At 42.3% G+C, this 16,500-nt stretch overlaps 1 protein-coding gene across 22 annotated transcripts in view; it reads right to left on the minus strand.

Annotated features, from left to right (window-relative positions):
- Positions 1–712: 712 nt before the first annotated feature.
- Celf2 (CUGBP Elav-like family member 2) overlaps positions 713–16,500 on the minus strand; it is an 833,341-nt gene continuing 817,553 nt past the window's right edge. For 9 of the 22 annotated variants that reach the window (XM_051151384.1, XM_051151368.1, XM_051151365.1 and 6 more), the window contains 4 exons: positions 10,105–10,302; positions 5,632–5,775; positions 2,399–2,570; positions 713–1,018 (listed from right to left, as the gene is read on the minus strand). In XM_051151384.1, the coding sequence (XP_051007341.1) occupies positions 2,443–2,570; positions 5,632–5,775; positions 10,105–10,302 (470 nt within the window). In that variant the 3' untranslated portion in view covers positions 713–1,018; positions 2,399–2,442. The remainder of the gene's footprint in view (positions 1,019–2,398; positions 2,571–5,631; positions 5,776–10,104; positions 10,303–16,500) is intronic. The other 13 variants (XM_051151366.1, XM_051151367.1, XM_051151364.1 and 10 more) reach the window with 3 other exon arrangements.

Below are 16,500 nucleotides of genomic sequence, written 5' to 3' on the forward strand. Positions count from 1 at the left end.
CAGATCACATTTTGCTGAACACAAACACATCTAATAGTCCACAATAAAAAAAAGTGACATCAATGCTTCTCAAGCCAACACAAAACTTATTCTGGAATAGTTTTTTTTTTCTCTCACATGAAATTTTTTTTAAGCAAACAACTTTTTTTTTTGAAATTCTTTTTTTGTTTTGTTTTAAGTAAACCAATTCTAAGCTTGTCTTATCAACAAATAACATTAAGACCTTAAGACTCATGATGAGACCACAACTTAATCCACAGAAGCACCAACATGACGCAGTTTACAGTAACCTTTCTCCTGTACATTGGAACAGTATAAAATATAGGTAATTTCATGTGCATTAAACCATGGATTGTCTAACTGTGAGTCAGTTCAGCAAAAGGTGACACAAATAGGTAGCATTTGCCCCAAAACAGGGTAAATATTTTTCTTATACTAATCTACAAAAAGTGGTTCTATATATATATCTTAATGAGAAAGTGAGCCACCTAAAATGGCCTTATCAAAAAACTTTACACTGCCTGAAAAATGTAAAAACTATTACAGACCTCTAGAGACTTAAAATCAGACAGTTTTTTTTTTTCTCAAACTGTTTTTGGAAGTAGTCTGTTAGAAACCAACATTCTGTGTCCCTGGACACATATTGCTATTGTCACCAGTGACCGGGCAGAATGCCAATCCCTGTGTAATACTTTCAAGTCTGTTTTATGAAAAAAAAAAAAAAAAAAAAAAGAAAGAAACATTTTTGCCACAGGTTTTTTTTTTCTATAATTTGTCTAATAATTTCAGTCTTGCATGAATGCAGCAATGTTTTTCACATTGACTTCCCAGAATTCATAGCTAGATGAGGTCACATGCAAATTTCAAAGGTCAAAACTAGATCAAAGGTCAGTAGGAGAACCAAATATGATGTGAGGTCAGAAAGACATCAGAAACAATGACGGGACGATGAAACTTTTTTTTTGAGACGCCACAGGGACATGCTAGGCAAACGATGAACTAACGGGCATGAAGATGTCTAGGGAAAAAACAAGGAAGAGTAAAAAGTTACACAGAATCTACGCAGCAGCAACAAAATCACTTTTAAGGGTGCAGGAGAAAAACTAATGCAAATCTTAGGTCTTCAGAGAGTCTATGAGCCATTCACATAATTTGCATTTCTTACACTCTTTTTCCACAGCACAATGAAACCCCAAGAGAATCCATCTGGAGAGTGAGAGGGGATGGATTCTGGGCGTTCTGGGGTGAAGGACTAGGAAGGGACAGAGGCGAGGGTCCAGTCTGAACAAAGGTGACAAATGGGGAAGTCAAGACAACTGAATTGTAACTAGATAATGGAAAATACGAACAAAATAATCAGACAGATACAAACAACAAGAGGATAAAGCATGAACTTTAGGTCTAGGGTTCAACGGTGAAAAAAAGCCCATTCCTAGAACAATTCCTCTAGAGACTACTTCAGAAGGTTCTAGCTAGACAGAGAACTGCTCTTTAGGTACCCAATAAGTTAACAATAGGCAATAAATAACTTCCATTATTTCTGAGGCAGTAAAAATTTTGTATAAAAATAGAAATGTTTTTTTTTTTACAAATAAAATTTACAGGCCTGTGGCTTTCTTTTTTATTTATGTATTATTTATGTATTTATTTATTATTAAATTTATCTTTCAAGAAACATCAAGTATTTTCACTCATTTTTATTTTATTTTTAAACCCTGTAGCTTTAAGAAACAGATCTCTAAATCTTTTTTTTACATTAATCCTTTCTAAAAACAAAAATAAAACAATAACAAAATAGACAACCAGTGTAATAATCTGACCAATAAATGTCATGTTTCTTTGAACCCTAAAATAAAATCCTACTTATATTAAAACAAACCAATGTAGTGGGAAGATGTTTTGTGGAGTTTTAAGTGCTTCTCCTGGCTTCTCTCTCTGCTAGGCCACCACGTTACCTCTAACCGTGGGGCCCTTCGAGGAGCGGGCAGGCGGGCGGGCAAGGAGGGGTGAGCTCTCCAGGCAGTGCTCTTGGGGCACCAGTGGTTTCAGAGTTAGAATTGCACATTAGTGTTTGCTTGCCTTTTAAATTCTCAAGATGTCATTTATTTCTTTATATGTTTTTCTTTAAAAAAAAAAAAAAAGCAAAACAAAAAAAATTTCAAAAGGAGTAAGGATATTAAAATCGCAAAACAAAGGAGAATACAGTGGCACAACTGGAGGAGGGATTTGCTCAATATAAACAAGGTAGCCCAGGTTTTAATTATGGCAGATTTGCTGGGGCATGAGTGGAAGGAATGGAGGCCTTATTGTAAAAATAACCGTCTCTCTTGGTAAAAGTTGGCATTGTGGTCCCTCCTCTGCCTTCCCTGTTGAGAACAGGCTGGCTTGTGGGACTTACCCTAAGAAAGCTAAAATAAGAGCAGGGAGCTTCTGGGGTTAGGATCAGTAAGGTTTGCTGTCGTTTTTGGAGCGTTTCAGCTGCACCTTCAAGCGTTTCATGCCGATCTGAAAGCCGTTCATAGCCTGGATTGCAGCTTGTGCAGAGACTGGATTGTCATAGCTAACAAAACCTGGAAAACAGAAAGCGGAAAGAGGTAGGGAGGTCAGGGTGAAGGGGGAGCCAGGCAGAAAATGCCACTGGCCGCGCTGGCCAGCAGAGTGTGACTGCAATGCTGAGAGGTGCCCGTCCCGGGGTCTGATAGGTTTATGCTGTTCCATGCATGCACAGTGCATGTCTGTGGACAGCAGTGGAAATGCCCGCTGGCCAAAGACTAGTTGGACAACAAATTCTCCATGTAGGACAAAAGCCCTCCCCACAAAACAAAAGCTAAGTTGCTCTAGTGAACTTGTCCCTCTACTTAGTGCTTTGGAGTTTGTTTTACTGCCTCCCGGCACCTCCCCGCCCCTCAATGATCCTTTGGAAGGAATCTTCAGAGGAGCATAAGTACTGTGTATGTCCTACGTATATATGTAAATTCACAGACAGCCTGTGCCGAGTTGCTTAGGATGAGTCAAGCACCAAATTAACTGAATTAGAATAATGTATAATAGCTTCTTAACATTTTGGAATTACTGTTCAGATAAACCTAGGGAAAGGCAACAGGCCTTTCTCTTTTTCTCGGGCTTAATAACAGTCTCAATACATCCCAGTTAGTTGTGTCTGCAACAAGAAGCCACCATCAGAGAGAGAGAGGTCATGCCTGTTTTTGAAAAAGAACAAATGATATTCCACAAAGATTCAGGAGGAAAGAATTCTGGTTGCGGAGTTTGTTTTAACAACGGAGTGGGAGGCAAGTCAGGAGTCCAGGCATAGCTTGGTTCACACTGAGGCAAGAGGTGACTTATGCATTCATGACTCTGAGTGGCAACAGGAAGCTATTCCATAGATTGAATTTCACGTCCAAACATCAGCAATTTGGAAGATTCTAGAATTTCAGCTCTCTACTACTATGAAGGTTTAAAACTAAAGAGAAAATTCTTTTATGAACCAGTGGAGGGAGCAGAGGACATAGACATCCTTTGAGTAGAGTTCTCAGCTGACAAAAGTGGACAGATGGGTAAAGCAGGGCAGCTTTTCCTAGGGAGGCTGTGCTGCAAAAATGCTTGTTTCCATTCTCAGTGACTAATTCCCAGTAGAAGTAATCTCAAACCAAGCCTTTCCCTCGGACGCGACTTCTCCTTCTCTAGGGTCTCTTAGATAGAGGTGGCAAGATGATTAAAGAATGGAAATGGGTCAAGAGTGAGATGGATGAAAGGACGGGTTTATTACGACAAGCAGCTGAGCAAACTGGGAGTGTAAGACATAGACGGGCTCACTGAGAAACTTCGGAGGCAAAGCTTTTAAGACAAATTGAAACTACATCCCTGATTTTCACAGCTACAGCTTGTATTATCATGAACATATTGGTTAAGTAGTTTGTGGACTGATAAAATCTCTTTTCAAGATAGTTTTCTCAAATTACTAGCTACAGTCCCTTTTAGTATCCAAATAAACTTAGAACAGTTATACAGCTATGAAAATTGTTGGTATAAAAGCCTTGCACAGGAAACCTTGTGCAAAAGTGAGCTGTGGCTCCCACATGCATACAGCCTAGTTTTCATGTTACTCCTCAGCTGTTACAAAGGGATCTTTACAGTTCCCACAGCAGAGGAGCAGCGGGTTTAGGCTGACAGGCTTTCTCCTAGGGTAAAACAATCACTGGAAATGGTTGATGTATTAATTCTTCTAACTACCGAGGTGTAGGCCTTCTTGGGTGATGAAAGAGCTGTAGGAACCAAAACATTATGTACCAGTCAGCCAAATAAACTTTGAATTTCTGGCTACCTTACATTTTTTTTGGTAGCATACACATTCCTATTTCTTTCTTTTTTTTTTTTTTTATTAATTTATTCTTGTTACATCTCAATGGTTATCCCATCCCTTGTATCCTCCCATTCCTCCCCCCTCCCCATTTTCCCATTATTCCCCTCCCCTATGACTGTTCCTGAGGGGGATCACCTCCCCCTATATATTCTCATAGGGTATCAAGTCTCTTCTTGGCAACCTGCTGTCCTTCCTCTGAGTGCCACCAGGTCTCCCCCTCCAGGGGACATGGTCAAATGTGAGGCACCAGAGTACATGAGAAAGTCATATCACACTCTCCACTCAACTGTGGAGAATATTCCGACCATTGGCTAGATCTGGGAAGGGGTTTAAAGTTTACCTCCTGTATTGTCCTTGGCTGGTGCCTTAGTTTGAGCGGGACCCCTGGGCCACATTCCTATTTCTTTTAGCCCATATCTTATTTTATAAAATGGATAGCCTTCCACAATATAATTTATTAAACTGTAGGAGTGATACCAGCACAATGCCGTGAGGCCGCTGGGCCAGGGCTAGACAAGGCTTTGAACACCCTGGATTCTTAACTTCTTTGGAGAAAAAACAAAGAAGTCACTGATTTAACAAATGCTGTCCTTGGTGGTATAGAAACATTGGGACATGAGTTTTCGTTATTTTGTTTGTTTGTTTGTTTTTTCAAAAGGATGTTCCCTTTGGACAGAAAGGCTGCAAGGGCAGACAGCTAGGGATTTTGGAGTGTTTGGTTAACACCTACATATTCCTGTGCTCTGTGCCTATTCATGAAGCCAGCCCTAGCCAATCTTATAATCTCAGCCCATCATAATGCTTTGTTGTCTATAAGCATGGGACCCACCAACTGCTAGTCCATAGTCCATAGAGATGTAGTGGCAGCAGCCTGGCCACACCCTGCTTCTGAGTATGGACACTGAGTAAGAAGCCCTGGGACAGTGTGCGAGCTATTTGGAACTGTAGGACTAGGGACTTAGTGGCAGAGTGTTAGCAGTCCTCATCTGTAGTAGCACAGACTAAACATTCATGGCTCCATCCAGGGTTTGAAGAAACAACTACTGCTCTATGATGAAAGAGAATGAGATACATATGAAGACACTTCCGTCCTCCAGTCTAAAGGAATGCCCCCTTTGGATGGCTCTTCCCCCTTTTCTGATTAAATGACTCTGCCCCAATCTGTTTACATGCAAACCGTAAGGTCAGGAGCTACCACCATAAGGAAGGCCCTATCCTGACTCCTGACTGGGAAACCTGCAATATTTAGCTAGGTTTCTTTTGCATACCAAAGCACTTGCTCAGATTGGTCTGTTTGTCAATGAAGACTTTAGCAGAGATAACATTTCCAAAGGGCATGAACATCTGCAGAATGTCCTGGTCTCCAAACTCCTGTGGAAGGTGGTAAATAAAGAGGTTTGCCCCCTCTGGACCTAAAGAGGAAGAAAAAATCAGAGTAAGGTATCCCCCAAGTCTTAGTCCCCATAGCCGCTTAGGAATACTTTAGTAACAGGTAGCTAGTCATTTGGCTTTTTCTTATGAAGAACGAGCAGATGGATAATGTTAAGCCGGCATGATCTTCAGGAAAACACTTGTCCTTTGAAATTTTCAAACTGGCAGCAGGGGATGGGTGGGGAAGTGGGGCATGCTACAAGCAGCTTCTTTTTCCACAGGAAATCTCTAGATCACTTTAGCTGCACATATTGGCACTCGTCTCCATGAGGGAGAAGGTGGTGTAGTGGGCAGAGCAGGGATAGAACTTAGGAATAGGTTACTCCTGGGTGTTTTGTGTGTAGACTATCTCCTGAAGTGGAAGAGAATGTTCTTTACATTCTGAGCAAATTGCAGCAATTTAGACTAAGGAATACAACAGCACTACTGCTGCTCAGATTTCTCAATCATTCAGCCAGTTTTGATTCGGCATATCTGTGCACACATGCTATAATCGCCGTCTTTATTAGAATGGCTGGGAGGGAGTCAACAACTGGGGGAAAGGTAGCAAGAGCCTTACAAGTGTGACAGGCTCTATATCTCTGAAAATTAGCTTTGGGAGTAAGTGCAGTGGATGCAAGAGCTTCTCAAGACTGAGTTAAGCAAAGCTCTTCTCTTTCCCTGGAAACCTCAGAAACCAAGGGAGAATGCAAAAGTCCCCCCCTCCCACCTTTTTTTGGCTCTACTGCTTGGAAGGTTAGCTTTCTTAAGTTCTTCACTGAACTCAAGACTCACCTACACAAGAGCTGTGTGAAAGTTGAAAGAACAAAAAGAAGGGAACCAGATACGTTTGACAGAGAGAGGATAAAGTTGGGATACTTCTTGGATGCTGGGAAGAAAAGAACTCACAGAACTGTGAAAGTGACTTCCGTACCTGGCTGTCACTGGAGGGACCTTGCATGCCTGTTCCACGTGGAGATCAGGGGCGAGGATCCTGTGACCTCCCTACAGAACTCCTACAGTGGGGAGTGGCAGCTATGCGTGTGGGCATGAGGATAACAAGAGCTTTATAGAAATATATGAACTGGCACATCTTCGTCTGCCCACAGGAAATTAATGAAGAAAATGTCTTAAATAACAAGACTTTACTGAAACAGAGATGAAGTTATTTTTCCTTTACTTAAAAACATGTCCACATTACTATATTCCACGGACTGTATGGCTAAGTCGATATTCCAGCTCAAGGGAGGCAGCCTGTTTTAAAAGGAGACAATTATAGTTGACACTTATCCTGAACTGTTTTTTAGACCTACTATGGATATATGTGAAAACTCAAGTGCTGAAAATGGGTGTGCTACGTGCTACTGTACCATGTGTGTTTTTAGTAATAGGTATACCAATCAAATGTGTACTCTAGATTTAATGTGCCTTCTAAATGAAGGATTTGAATGCCTCAAGAAGGATTAATGGGGCTCGATTTGCATTGTAAGGAATGTTGCTACTACTGAATTCTGGGCAGTAAGTGCAATCTTAATGAACAGCACAGACTATGTGTGCCTGAGTGATCATGGCAATCCAGAATGCTACGTACATTCTGAGTATGTCCATGCCAGAGAGAGGGAAACTGCAAACAACGAGACAGTCAAATAGAAGTATTGGTCCTTTTGTTTATTATTTCCCAGGGACTAATTGCAACATCTTCTTGACCCCCCTCCTTTGAGATATCCCTTTATCAAGAAGCATTTTGAACTTTTAACCCCCCCCCAAACTGAGAAAAAAAAAAAGCTTCATATAGAAAAACATTCACTGTTTATAACTGATGCAGCTGATACCAAAATCATCAAAAATTCACACACACACACACACACACACACACACACACACACACACACACACACACACACAATCCTAAACCTCTAAAAGTAATAAAAGCCTATTCACAACTCACCCTTTGAGTGTGCACTTTCTCCTAGCACGCCTTCACTGGCAGTTGTGCTACATCCCTGGTCCCTACAGGTGGGTGGTTGTGTTGTGTATTTCTCACAGGGTGCCCGATGTAGCACAGAACCCCCGAGGCCCAGAGGCATCTATTTGCTAGAACAAAGCTACACCAAATCACCAGTGCCAATTGGCTTCTTGCTGGGTACCAGGGGCCCCAACTACTTGTGTGTATGAAACTTGCCTCCTATAAAGGGAGAGAGATGGGGGTGTATGAGAGGCATCAGACGAGGTTCACAATGGCATGAAAGGTGATGGGGCTTTCCTGATACTTACATCTGTAGGAATGCTATAATTCTTCACAAAATTTAGCCATGGAAACATTAATTTACATCATTTTTCCCCAAATCTAAATGGCTCGTGTTTTCCTGTGGTGGAAAATAAATACACCAGCATGCTTGACTACTAGACATTTCAGCTCTGACTAAAGGTCAGTACAAGGACACAACTGTAGATTGGGGAATCTGAAAATTGTTCCGCCCCCTTCTTGCTATAATTTTCATTTTAAATTATATTTTACTTAAGCTAATGGCAGATAGATATTATCCTTGAATATATTAACTGGGTGAGAAGATGGTCAAGAGAGAGGTTTGAGAGTAAAAGACAGAGCTGGGGGCAGGCATGAACAAAGAAAACCAATGAAATGGGTAAACCAAAAGCTATGACTGGTGCCAAAAATAAAGAGCCCTAATGCATATCACTGGTAGTCAGCATCCCTAAATTAGAGTCAGGGCTTGGCGATCATGACTTCCGGTCCTTATTAGTCAAAGACAAGCAGCTTAGGGCAGTGGGTAGAGGGGAAGTCATGCAGAAAAATGTTCTTTGGGGGCCCGGTCTTCAGTCACTGATTTTTTTTCATCTTTTGGTAGCAGTTATGTCTGGGTGACACAAGTTATCTTGTCCTGTAAAGCCATGCTGGATGCTGGAGAGGACCAGCAGTCTCTGGAACCATTTAGAGGAGTTAGCTTTGTTATCTGACAGGTTACCTCCTATGACACCTACTTCTCCCAGTGGCTCTCTCTTCTCCTGACCCTACAGGGACTAAACAAAGGCAGGCTTTCTTAGGTAAGACCTGTGGTGTTCATAAAGTGGGGGCCCCTTCCAAACCCAGTGAGACACAGTTGTCCAAGCAGCTCTGCATGCTTAGAAACCTACAAAAGATGTCACAGCTGGGAGGAAAGGGAGGGAGGGTTGAAGCAATGAGAGATAACTTAGCTTGCATTTGTTTTTTATGTTTTTCAAGATCTCTATGCTCTTTGTCAAAGGAAAATTTGTTTTATTTTTTTTTTAAACTTTTAAGTTGTAGTTCCTTAAAAAATCCTACCTTTGCAGAGTAAAACTATGATACCACTTACAGCTTACCAGACTCTACATTAATATCCAAGCAAAAGCAGTTTGTAACTATGGAGTGAGGGTAAAAGGGAAGGAAAAATAAAAACAAAAATTCTTCTCTGATTTACCTTTTCCATATTCTGAACAAGTCAGAAAGGAAACAGCACATTGCTGACTGCTTTAAAGCAATGTCAGCTAGTAAAGAAATTAAAACAATTGAGCATGGTAGTGTACCACTGTAATAGTACTGGGGAGGTAGACACTGGCACAAAGTGAAGGGCAGCCTGGGCTGTAGGTGAGACCCTATGTCAACCAACCAACCAACCAACCAACCAACCAACCAACCAATAAAGCATAAGAATCAAAAGGATAAACAATCCTTATTTGGAGCAGGTAATTAACCATTTTATAATTAGCTTCGATTTATTCTTAGTATTAGCTTTCTGAAATGTATCCTGCCTCATTGGCAGTGCACCTAGGCATTCCATCACCCCTTTTCTCCCCCAGAAGACATCCTCCCCTATAGACTAAGTCATCTCTAGCTAGCTGTAGATTCACTATTGTGGACTGACAGGCAGCAGGTGGACACCAGGGTCCTCAGGACCCTGGGGAACTGAGAGAAGTTCCTCCCCACACCAACCTGATCAAATGGTACCCTCTCACTGAGGAGTGTCTATGTAAAGGGAGAGACTGACTGCTCATGCTAACTGGGGAGAGGATGTTCTAGGCAGTTTTCATGGTAACAACTAGTAAATAATTTCCTGTAAACACGTGATGGATGAGAAGTTCTTTAGGGATAAGTGAAAAACTGGGGGGGGGGGGGATCAACAGAAGCCTGTGATAAAGGCCATATGCTTGAGTCTTTTCTTTTAACATGAATACTAGAAATTAGGCAGGTGGTTTAAGACTCTAGCTCAAACTAGCACCTTCTAGGCATGCTCTCAAGGCTAATGCAGGTCTGGCTGGCGCCGCCAGGCCCTGGGGTGCAGATAGATACCTACCTTCCTTCTGGCTGCCTGCAGCACTCTGCTGTTGCAGCAGGCTCTGGCTGTATAAAGTGGGCAGTGCAGCTGCCGCATACTGCTGAATTCCTGAGTAGGCCTGGGTGAGGGCGTCCATGGTGCCAGCCGTGCCATTCGTCAAGCCTGTGGCGCCAAGTCCTCCATTCAGAGCCGCCATACCTGAGAGCATTTGAGCAACTTTACAAAAAACCCAACAATAGAGAAGAGAAATAGCACTTATTCATTAGTGCTTTCCAAAGGAAGTCAGAGAATCATTTGACACAGGACAACAGCAAGTGCATGCAGCTCGCACACTAATCAAACCAACAGAAAGTCAACAAACAATACATATGAAGAAATAAATCACAATAATGTGGAGAAAAAAAAAAAAGAATTAAGCAATGATAACTCTCCCTCCCTTCGCCAGTGAGGCCCTGTAGTCAGACAGACCCACTCCATGCAGTATGCTGCTGGCAAGTACCACTGGTATCTTTTTGAAATATACACCTCTGCTTCTTAGATTGTAGAAGCATTGTAAAAGAAAAGAAAACTCAAAGCCAACCCAACTCAAACCTTAGTGGCCGAGGCCTAACACATATGTATGCCGCTAGGCTCTTAGGGGCCGTGGATGGTTCAGGAAGCTTGGGGGCCTGAGAAACCCTTTCTACTCAAGCTGTGTGATGAGGAAGTGGCAGAGCAGGCTGAGTCAGCAGTGCCATCTACTTGACTTCTCTAAACAGTCAAAGGGTGTTGTGAGGTACTGGGGCCTCAGGAATACTTAGCCCAGCTGGCTTAGAGTTGCGGAACAGGACACCTCAAGCTACTGACACCCTATGGAAGGCACACACACAGAGACAAAAATCAGTGTCATGTTTTTTAGTGAACCAGAGTGACATTGCCTATAAGCTGGATTCTGACAGCAGCCTGAGGGATCTGGATGTAGACCCATGTGTGATTTTGTCCTTGTATCTTGGATGCTCTATTCTGGCTGCTGACTGTGACATTTTCCTTGAATACAGAGTCAAAACAAACAATGAACTCAGGAAATGGAATAGGCAACAACACAATTGCCTTCGGCTTCTTTTTTTGATTAAAAAGCCTTTAAAAAAGATTTGTTTCTAAGATGAACTTACTGGACATAATGCTAATCTTGATGGCAACGGAGGATAGCTACTATGAGATGCTTGAAAATTATGAGGAGAAATCAAGTACCGGAAGCAGTTAATAGCCCCCTTATTGTCACCACTTGCAGTCCTCAGGAAGGACAGGAAGTGGGAGATGTCCCATTTGCACCATATCTGCTTATGGAACTTGGATAACTATGCTGTTAGAATAAGCACTGTGAAAGAGCTTAGAGAATGGTTGTCCTCCTAATTACTCCAAATTACCCCTCAGACACAAGTTACTCACGTTTACCTTACTGACATTCCTTCCCACTCATCCCTATTGTTGTGGCTGCCAAAGGGCTAGAGAGTAATTCTCTTTTTCCCGTTTGGTTATGTTTATTCTTACTGTTCAGTATGTGTGTGATACTTCTGAGAGGGTCAAAGGAGTGTATCAGATACCTTGGAACCACCGGAGTGCTTCTTTTAGTTCCACAACAGGCATTAGGAATTCAGAGCATCAGTTGTAAACTCATTTCCTTTATAGGAGGGAATTCTGGAAGGAACGTGATTTGCCCTCTACCCTAGAGTGTATGATTTCATGTGCGCACAGCACCCTTTGGAACTCTGGGTAGCCCAGCTGCTTGACATGGCTATGCTGAGGCCTAAAGTTCACTCTAATGAATATCTCCAAATCTACCTGCCACTCTGCCATAGCTTGTCAGATAAGGGCCATGGAATTTCCATACATTGTCACATAAGTCCCATACAAGGGCCCTACTTACATTCTCCCATTTTGTAATTTTCCACCTCTTAAAACAGAAACAGAATGAACTACATCCTCTCACAATATTGCAACGAGGTTTCAGGACAAAATAGAGTATATGGAGGCCTGCAGTTCTACCAAGCAACATTGCAGCTGTGTCCTCTGTCCTTCTGGGTAGTATTCTGCCATGGTAGTTATGTTCTTAGACTATACTCTAAGCAAGACCTACTTTCTGGAAGCTCTGCTTGCTTCTACTGCTGCTATGTGTGTGACAGACAACTCCTGGCCTTATGTGCCTGGAGGCATGGAGCAGATGGGCTATAGATGCCAAGGTGTGGGGAACTGGACAAGAACCTGTGCGGATACAGGCCTGTGGAGCAGCTTGGTCTTCCCAGCCTAAAGCGTCCCTCTTCTATGATATAAATCTTCTGAATAAAGAATAAGAGGGGAGAGAATGGTCTTTCAAACCTAGATGCACTGGGAATATTTATATTATCTTGGAAAATTTGGAGGCTATGGGTTGGCCAAATTCAGGGAGTAACAGGTAAAGGATCACATGGACACATATGTAGAGGAGGAGGAGTTGTTGTTCACCTTCCGAGACCAATCATGATTATCTGATGTTCTTCTAGTTAACTAATCATGGTTTCAAAGTTACCACTTATCAGGTCAGCTGTCAGCATTTGATTACCTCTAAAAGCCTTGGACAATAGAGGCAGAGGTTTGAAGAAAGTTTAGCTGAACAAAATGCTTCCATTTAAAAGACTAAGGCTTTTCTTTGAGAAAGCTGAATGAATCAATTATTTCCCCTATTCATTGATGCTCTCATGCATGCTGTTTGGACAAAGCAAGGTGGATAAAGTGATAGGAGTGACAAATGTCTGTAAGGGAGGTCTAAGTAGTTGGCCTGACAATATAGCTTGTATGTCACCAGACTATTAAATGGTTTACATTTAATGACTCTTCACAGATCTTCACTCACAGACCTAAGTTAGTTAAATGACAGACACACCCACAAATACGAGCAGTTATTTTTGTGAGCACTGTGGAGATGGCACTAAGCAGAACTAGAAGGAGTGTACCATAAGCAGGCGGCATTTATTTGTAAGCCACTCTTCTAGGTGATATAGATTACATAAAAAAGGGAAAGTAAGGAATGTACTAGAATGACCTGACTGAGGTACGTTTTCCTTTGCATAGATGAGGTATAGCCTGCTAAGCTACAAGATAATAAACAGGGATGAGGGGAAAGCAACTGGAATTAGGGCAGATGGCTATGCATGCAGTTAGCTGCACTTCCATGTATGCCTATGCTGGTGAAGTCACAGATGCAAATGTGTTTGGGTTGTGCTCTTGTATGAAATGACATCGTCTTCACAAACTGCTAGCAGACAGCTTAAAACAATGATCCACAATGTAAATAAAGAGCAAGGTAGGCTAGAGCAATGTGCTTAAATCCTCTCTTCTTTCATCCACATAAAAGAATTTCAAAATCACTCTTCACCAAGTGTTTATAACTTGTTACAGTAAAAGTGTCATAGTTTTAAGGACAGCCTGTTAAGCCACGTGGAAGAATCACATAGTTTAAACAAGGATACATTTCACTTACATTTAGGAATAACCAAGCAGAGAGAGGCTCTTGGGTAGATATATCTGCACAAAGCATTTTCCATCTTAATTTAGATATTAATATATAAAATACAACAATGGAATCTTCAAACTCTCCAGATGCAAGACCCAACTGAGTCACATTCTTTTTATCTTGTTGATTTCTGACTTTAGAGAGCTGTAGATGTTTGTTTTTGTTTTAAGTTTCACTCATTAATATATAAGGTAAAAGAAAGGCTTTTCAAACAATGTAACCTAGCACTTATCTATGAGCCCTTTCAGAGAGGGGCTGGCCTTCTAGCAGGGAAGAACACCAGCTAAGATGTGTCATCTACGTATTTTCTTCCTGGCTGTTTGTTCATGGAAAATAGTTGGCTCTGTTCAGAAAACCAGAACCCTCTCATCATTGTAGCCACAGTACCATGCACTAGGCATTACTGGGACACAGCTGGCAAAGAAACAATGTCAGCTGTCATTAGCTGTTTTGAGAGCTGACTGTCTAGAAAACATTTACCTCCAACAGGTGATACCATTTCTTTTGAGGAAGAATGAACCAAGAAGATATTCCACCCTGAAAGGGGTTCCCTTAATATTGAATCTGAGACAAAGAGTATATACTCCCTCTGAGTTGCTGAGGTTTTAGAAAATGTTTGCACTAGTAATCATTACTAGTAAGCATTAGCAATCAAGAAGGAACATATTTCCATTTATGTATAATTAAACATTTTCTTCCTGGTTCAAACTGACTGGTAGGTAGGGATATATGAAATTAAGAACATTCTTTCTTAACTTGTCATGAACTGTGCATATTCTACCAACCCACTTACAAAGAATGAAAAGAAGCAACTTAATTTGAAACTGTTGTCCTTGCCAGAGCAAACTGCGTAACATATGACCCACACAAGGACTAGCTGTGGTTTCTCATTGTTCAACAAAGTTCCCCTTGGGTCCTCACAATAAAGATGGGAAAAGCCCAGCAACACAAAACAAAGCAGGTGCAGAGGCACAGGACACAGACGAGAGGACACACAGCAGTCATGAGCACGTGCTGAGGAGGACAACCATTCCCACTGGCCTGTTACTCTGCAGACCAAGGACAGGCGGGCGATCAAATCAAAGTCCTTGTTTGAGGGGAACTAGGTCCTGGGGCAAGAGAAGCAGCATGAGGGATGTATGCGCATACACATCCGGAACCCGGGTGAAGGGTGAGTGGGCTGCCCTGCTGCAGGACAGGGTCAGACCCAGGTGAAGGGCGAGTGGGCTGCCCTGCTGCAGGACAGGGTCAGACCCAGGTGAAGGGCGAGTGGGCTGCACTGCTGCAGGACAGGGTCAGACCCAGGTGAAGGGCGAGTGGGCTGCACTGCTGCAGGACAGGGTCAGACCCAGGTGAAGGGCGAGTGGGCTGCACTGCTGCAGGACAGGGTCAGACCCAGGTGAAGGGTGAGTGGGCTGCCCTGCTGCAGGACAGGGTCAGACCCAGGTGAAGGGCGAGTGGGCTGCACTGCTGGAGGACAGGGTCAGATTCAGGTGAAGGGTGAGTGGGCTGCCCTGCTGCAGGACAAAGTCAAAAAGAGGAGCTGACCAGAAACAGGACTCAGGCCTCCAGGTTCCTAGGTGGCTGCTGGAAAATGTAAAAGCTGGAGGCAATTTTAACTGGAATAAAACATTCTGGCTGTCACAAGTTTACCAAGCCATGTACTGTATTCTAATTAAGAGCTATCACATTTGGAAGGAAACATTAGGGTCAGACAAAACTCAGTTTTGTTATTGTTGTTTATTTTCTTAACAGGTTTATAAAAGTTAACCTTTATGTGGATACATTTTAGACTCTTTAAACTCTTTTGCTACATTTATTTATTTATTTATTGTGTGTTGGGGAGGGGACCCTTGTGGAGGTCCAGGAACAACTTGTTCAAGTATGTTCTCTCCTACTAGGTGGGTCCCAATGGGTTGAACTCAGTGCATCTTGTTAGGCAGCAAGCACCCTCACCTGCACCAAGCCATCTTGCTGATCTCATTTCTTTTTCAACCTATTACTTTTTTAACTTTTAAATATAAATTAGGATTTCTGCTTTAAAATAATTATGGTACTGATCACTTACTAAAGCAATTAACTATTTACTGACTCATGGCTTAAAGTGAGGTAAACACCCAGGACCCTCTTATTAAATATTTCACCAGGGCCATCTGGCAGACAACTAGGTCCACAATGCAGAAACTCTATTGAATGTCTTGGAACTCCTGGAAAACTATGGTGACCACATAGACAGACAGGCAAATTAGATGTCCTCTTTGTGGCTGAGGCTCAGATTTCCTAGTGCAGAAGGCCATACTTGACCATCTAGTGTGACTAATCTTCAGGCCTGGGCACTATTCCTACATGCATGTGAGTAACTTAGCAGTTAGCTGTGTGGGGCAGAGGCTAGCGTCCTTTTTCAATGAGGGAGTTTGCTTCAGAATCAAGTATAATTTGATAAGCTTTTTGCCCAAATCCTGTGTTGCCTGTCATAGCAGTCTCTATTGCAGAGGCGCCCTCATCTCTAGGCACTTAATGAAGACAGTTCTCTTTCGAGCAGAATCTCCTTGCCACTCAATTTCATCTCTGGCTTTCCAAGGGCTAGGTTTTTGCTCCTATACTTGTCTGGAATCTTTGATTTTTCAAGCTGCAGGGCACCTTTAATACCAATTGACTCAGAATTTTCAATTTTCCAATGGAGGCTGTAGGCCAGAGAGGGAGCTGTGATTTGCCCATGCTCTTACAGTTGACTGGCAGCAGAGCCGGGCATATGCTTCCTAACTTCTACTCCATTAGCTTTTCTATTTTAACAACCTGCCTTGCAGTAGGGCTGAGAAAACCAAAACCAAACGGGCAAGCACAGCAATCTAAGGATTTGAACTTATACTATACATTGGAAAGAA

This window comes from Acomys russatus, chromosome 9, assembly GCF_903995435.1.
Source record: "Acomys russatus chromosome 9, mAcoRus1.1, whole genome shotgun sequence".
Classification (NCBI taxonomy): domain Eukaryota; kingdom Metazoa; phylum Chordata; class Mammalia; order Rodentia; family Muridae; genus Acomys; species Acomys russatus.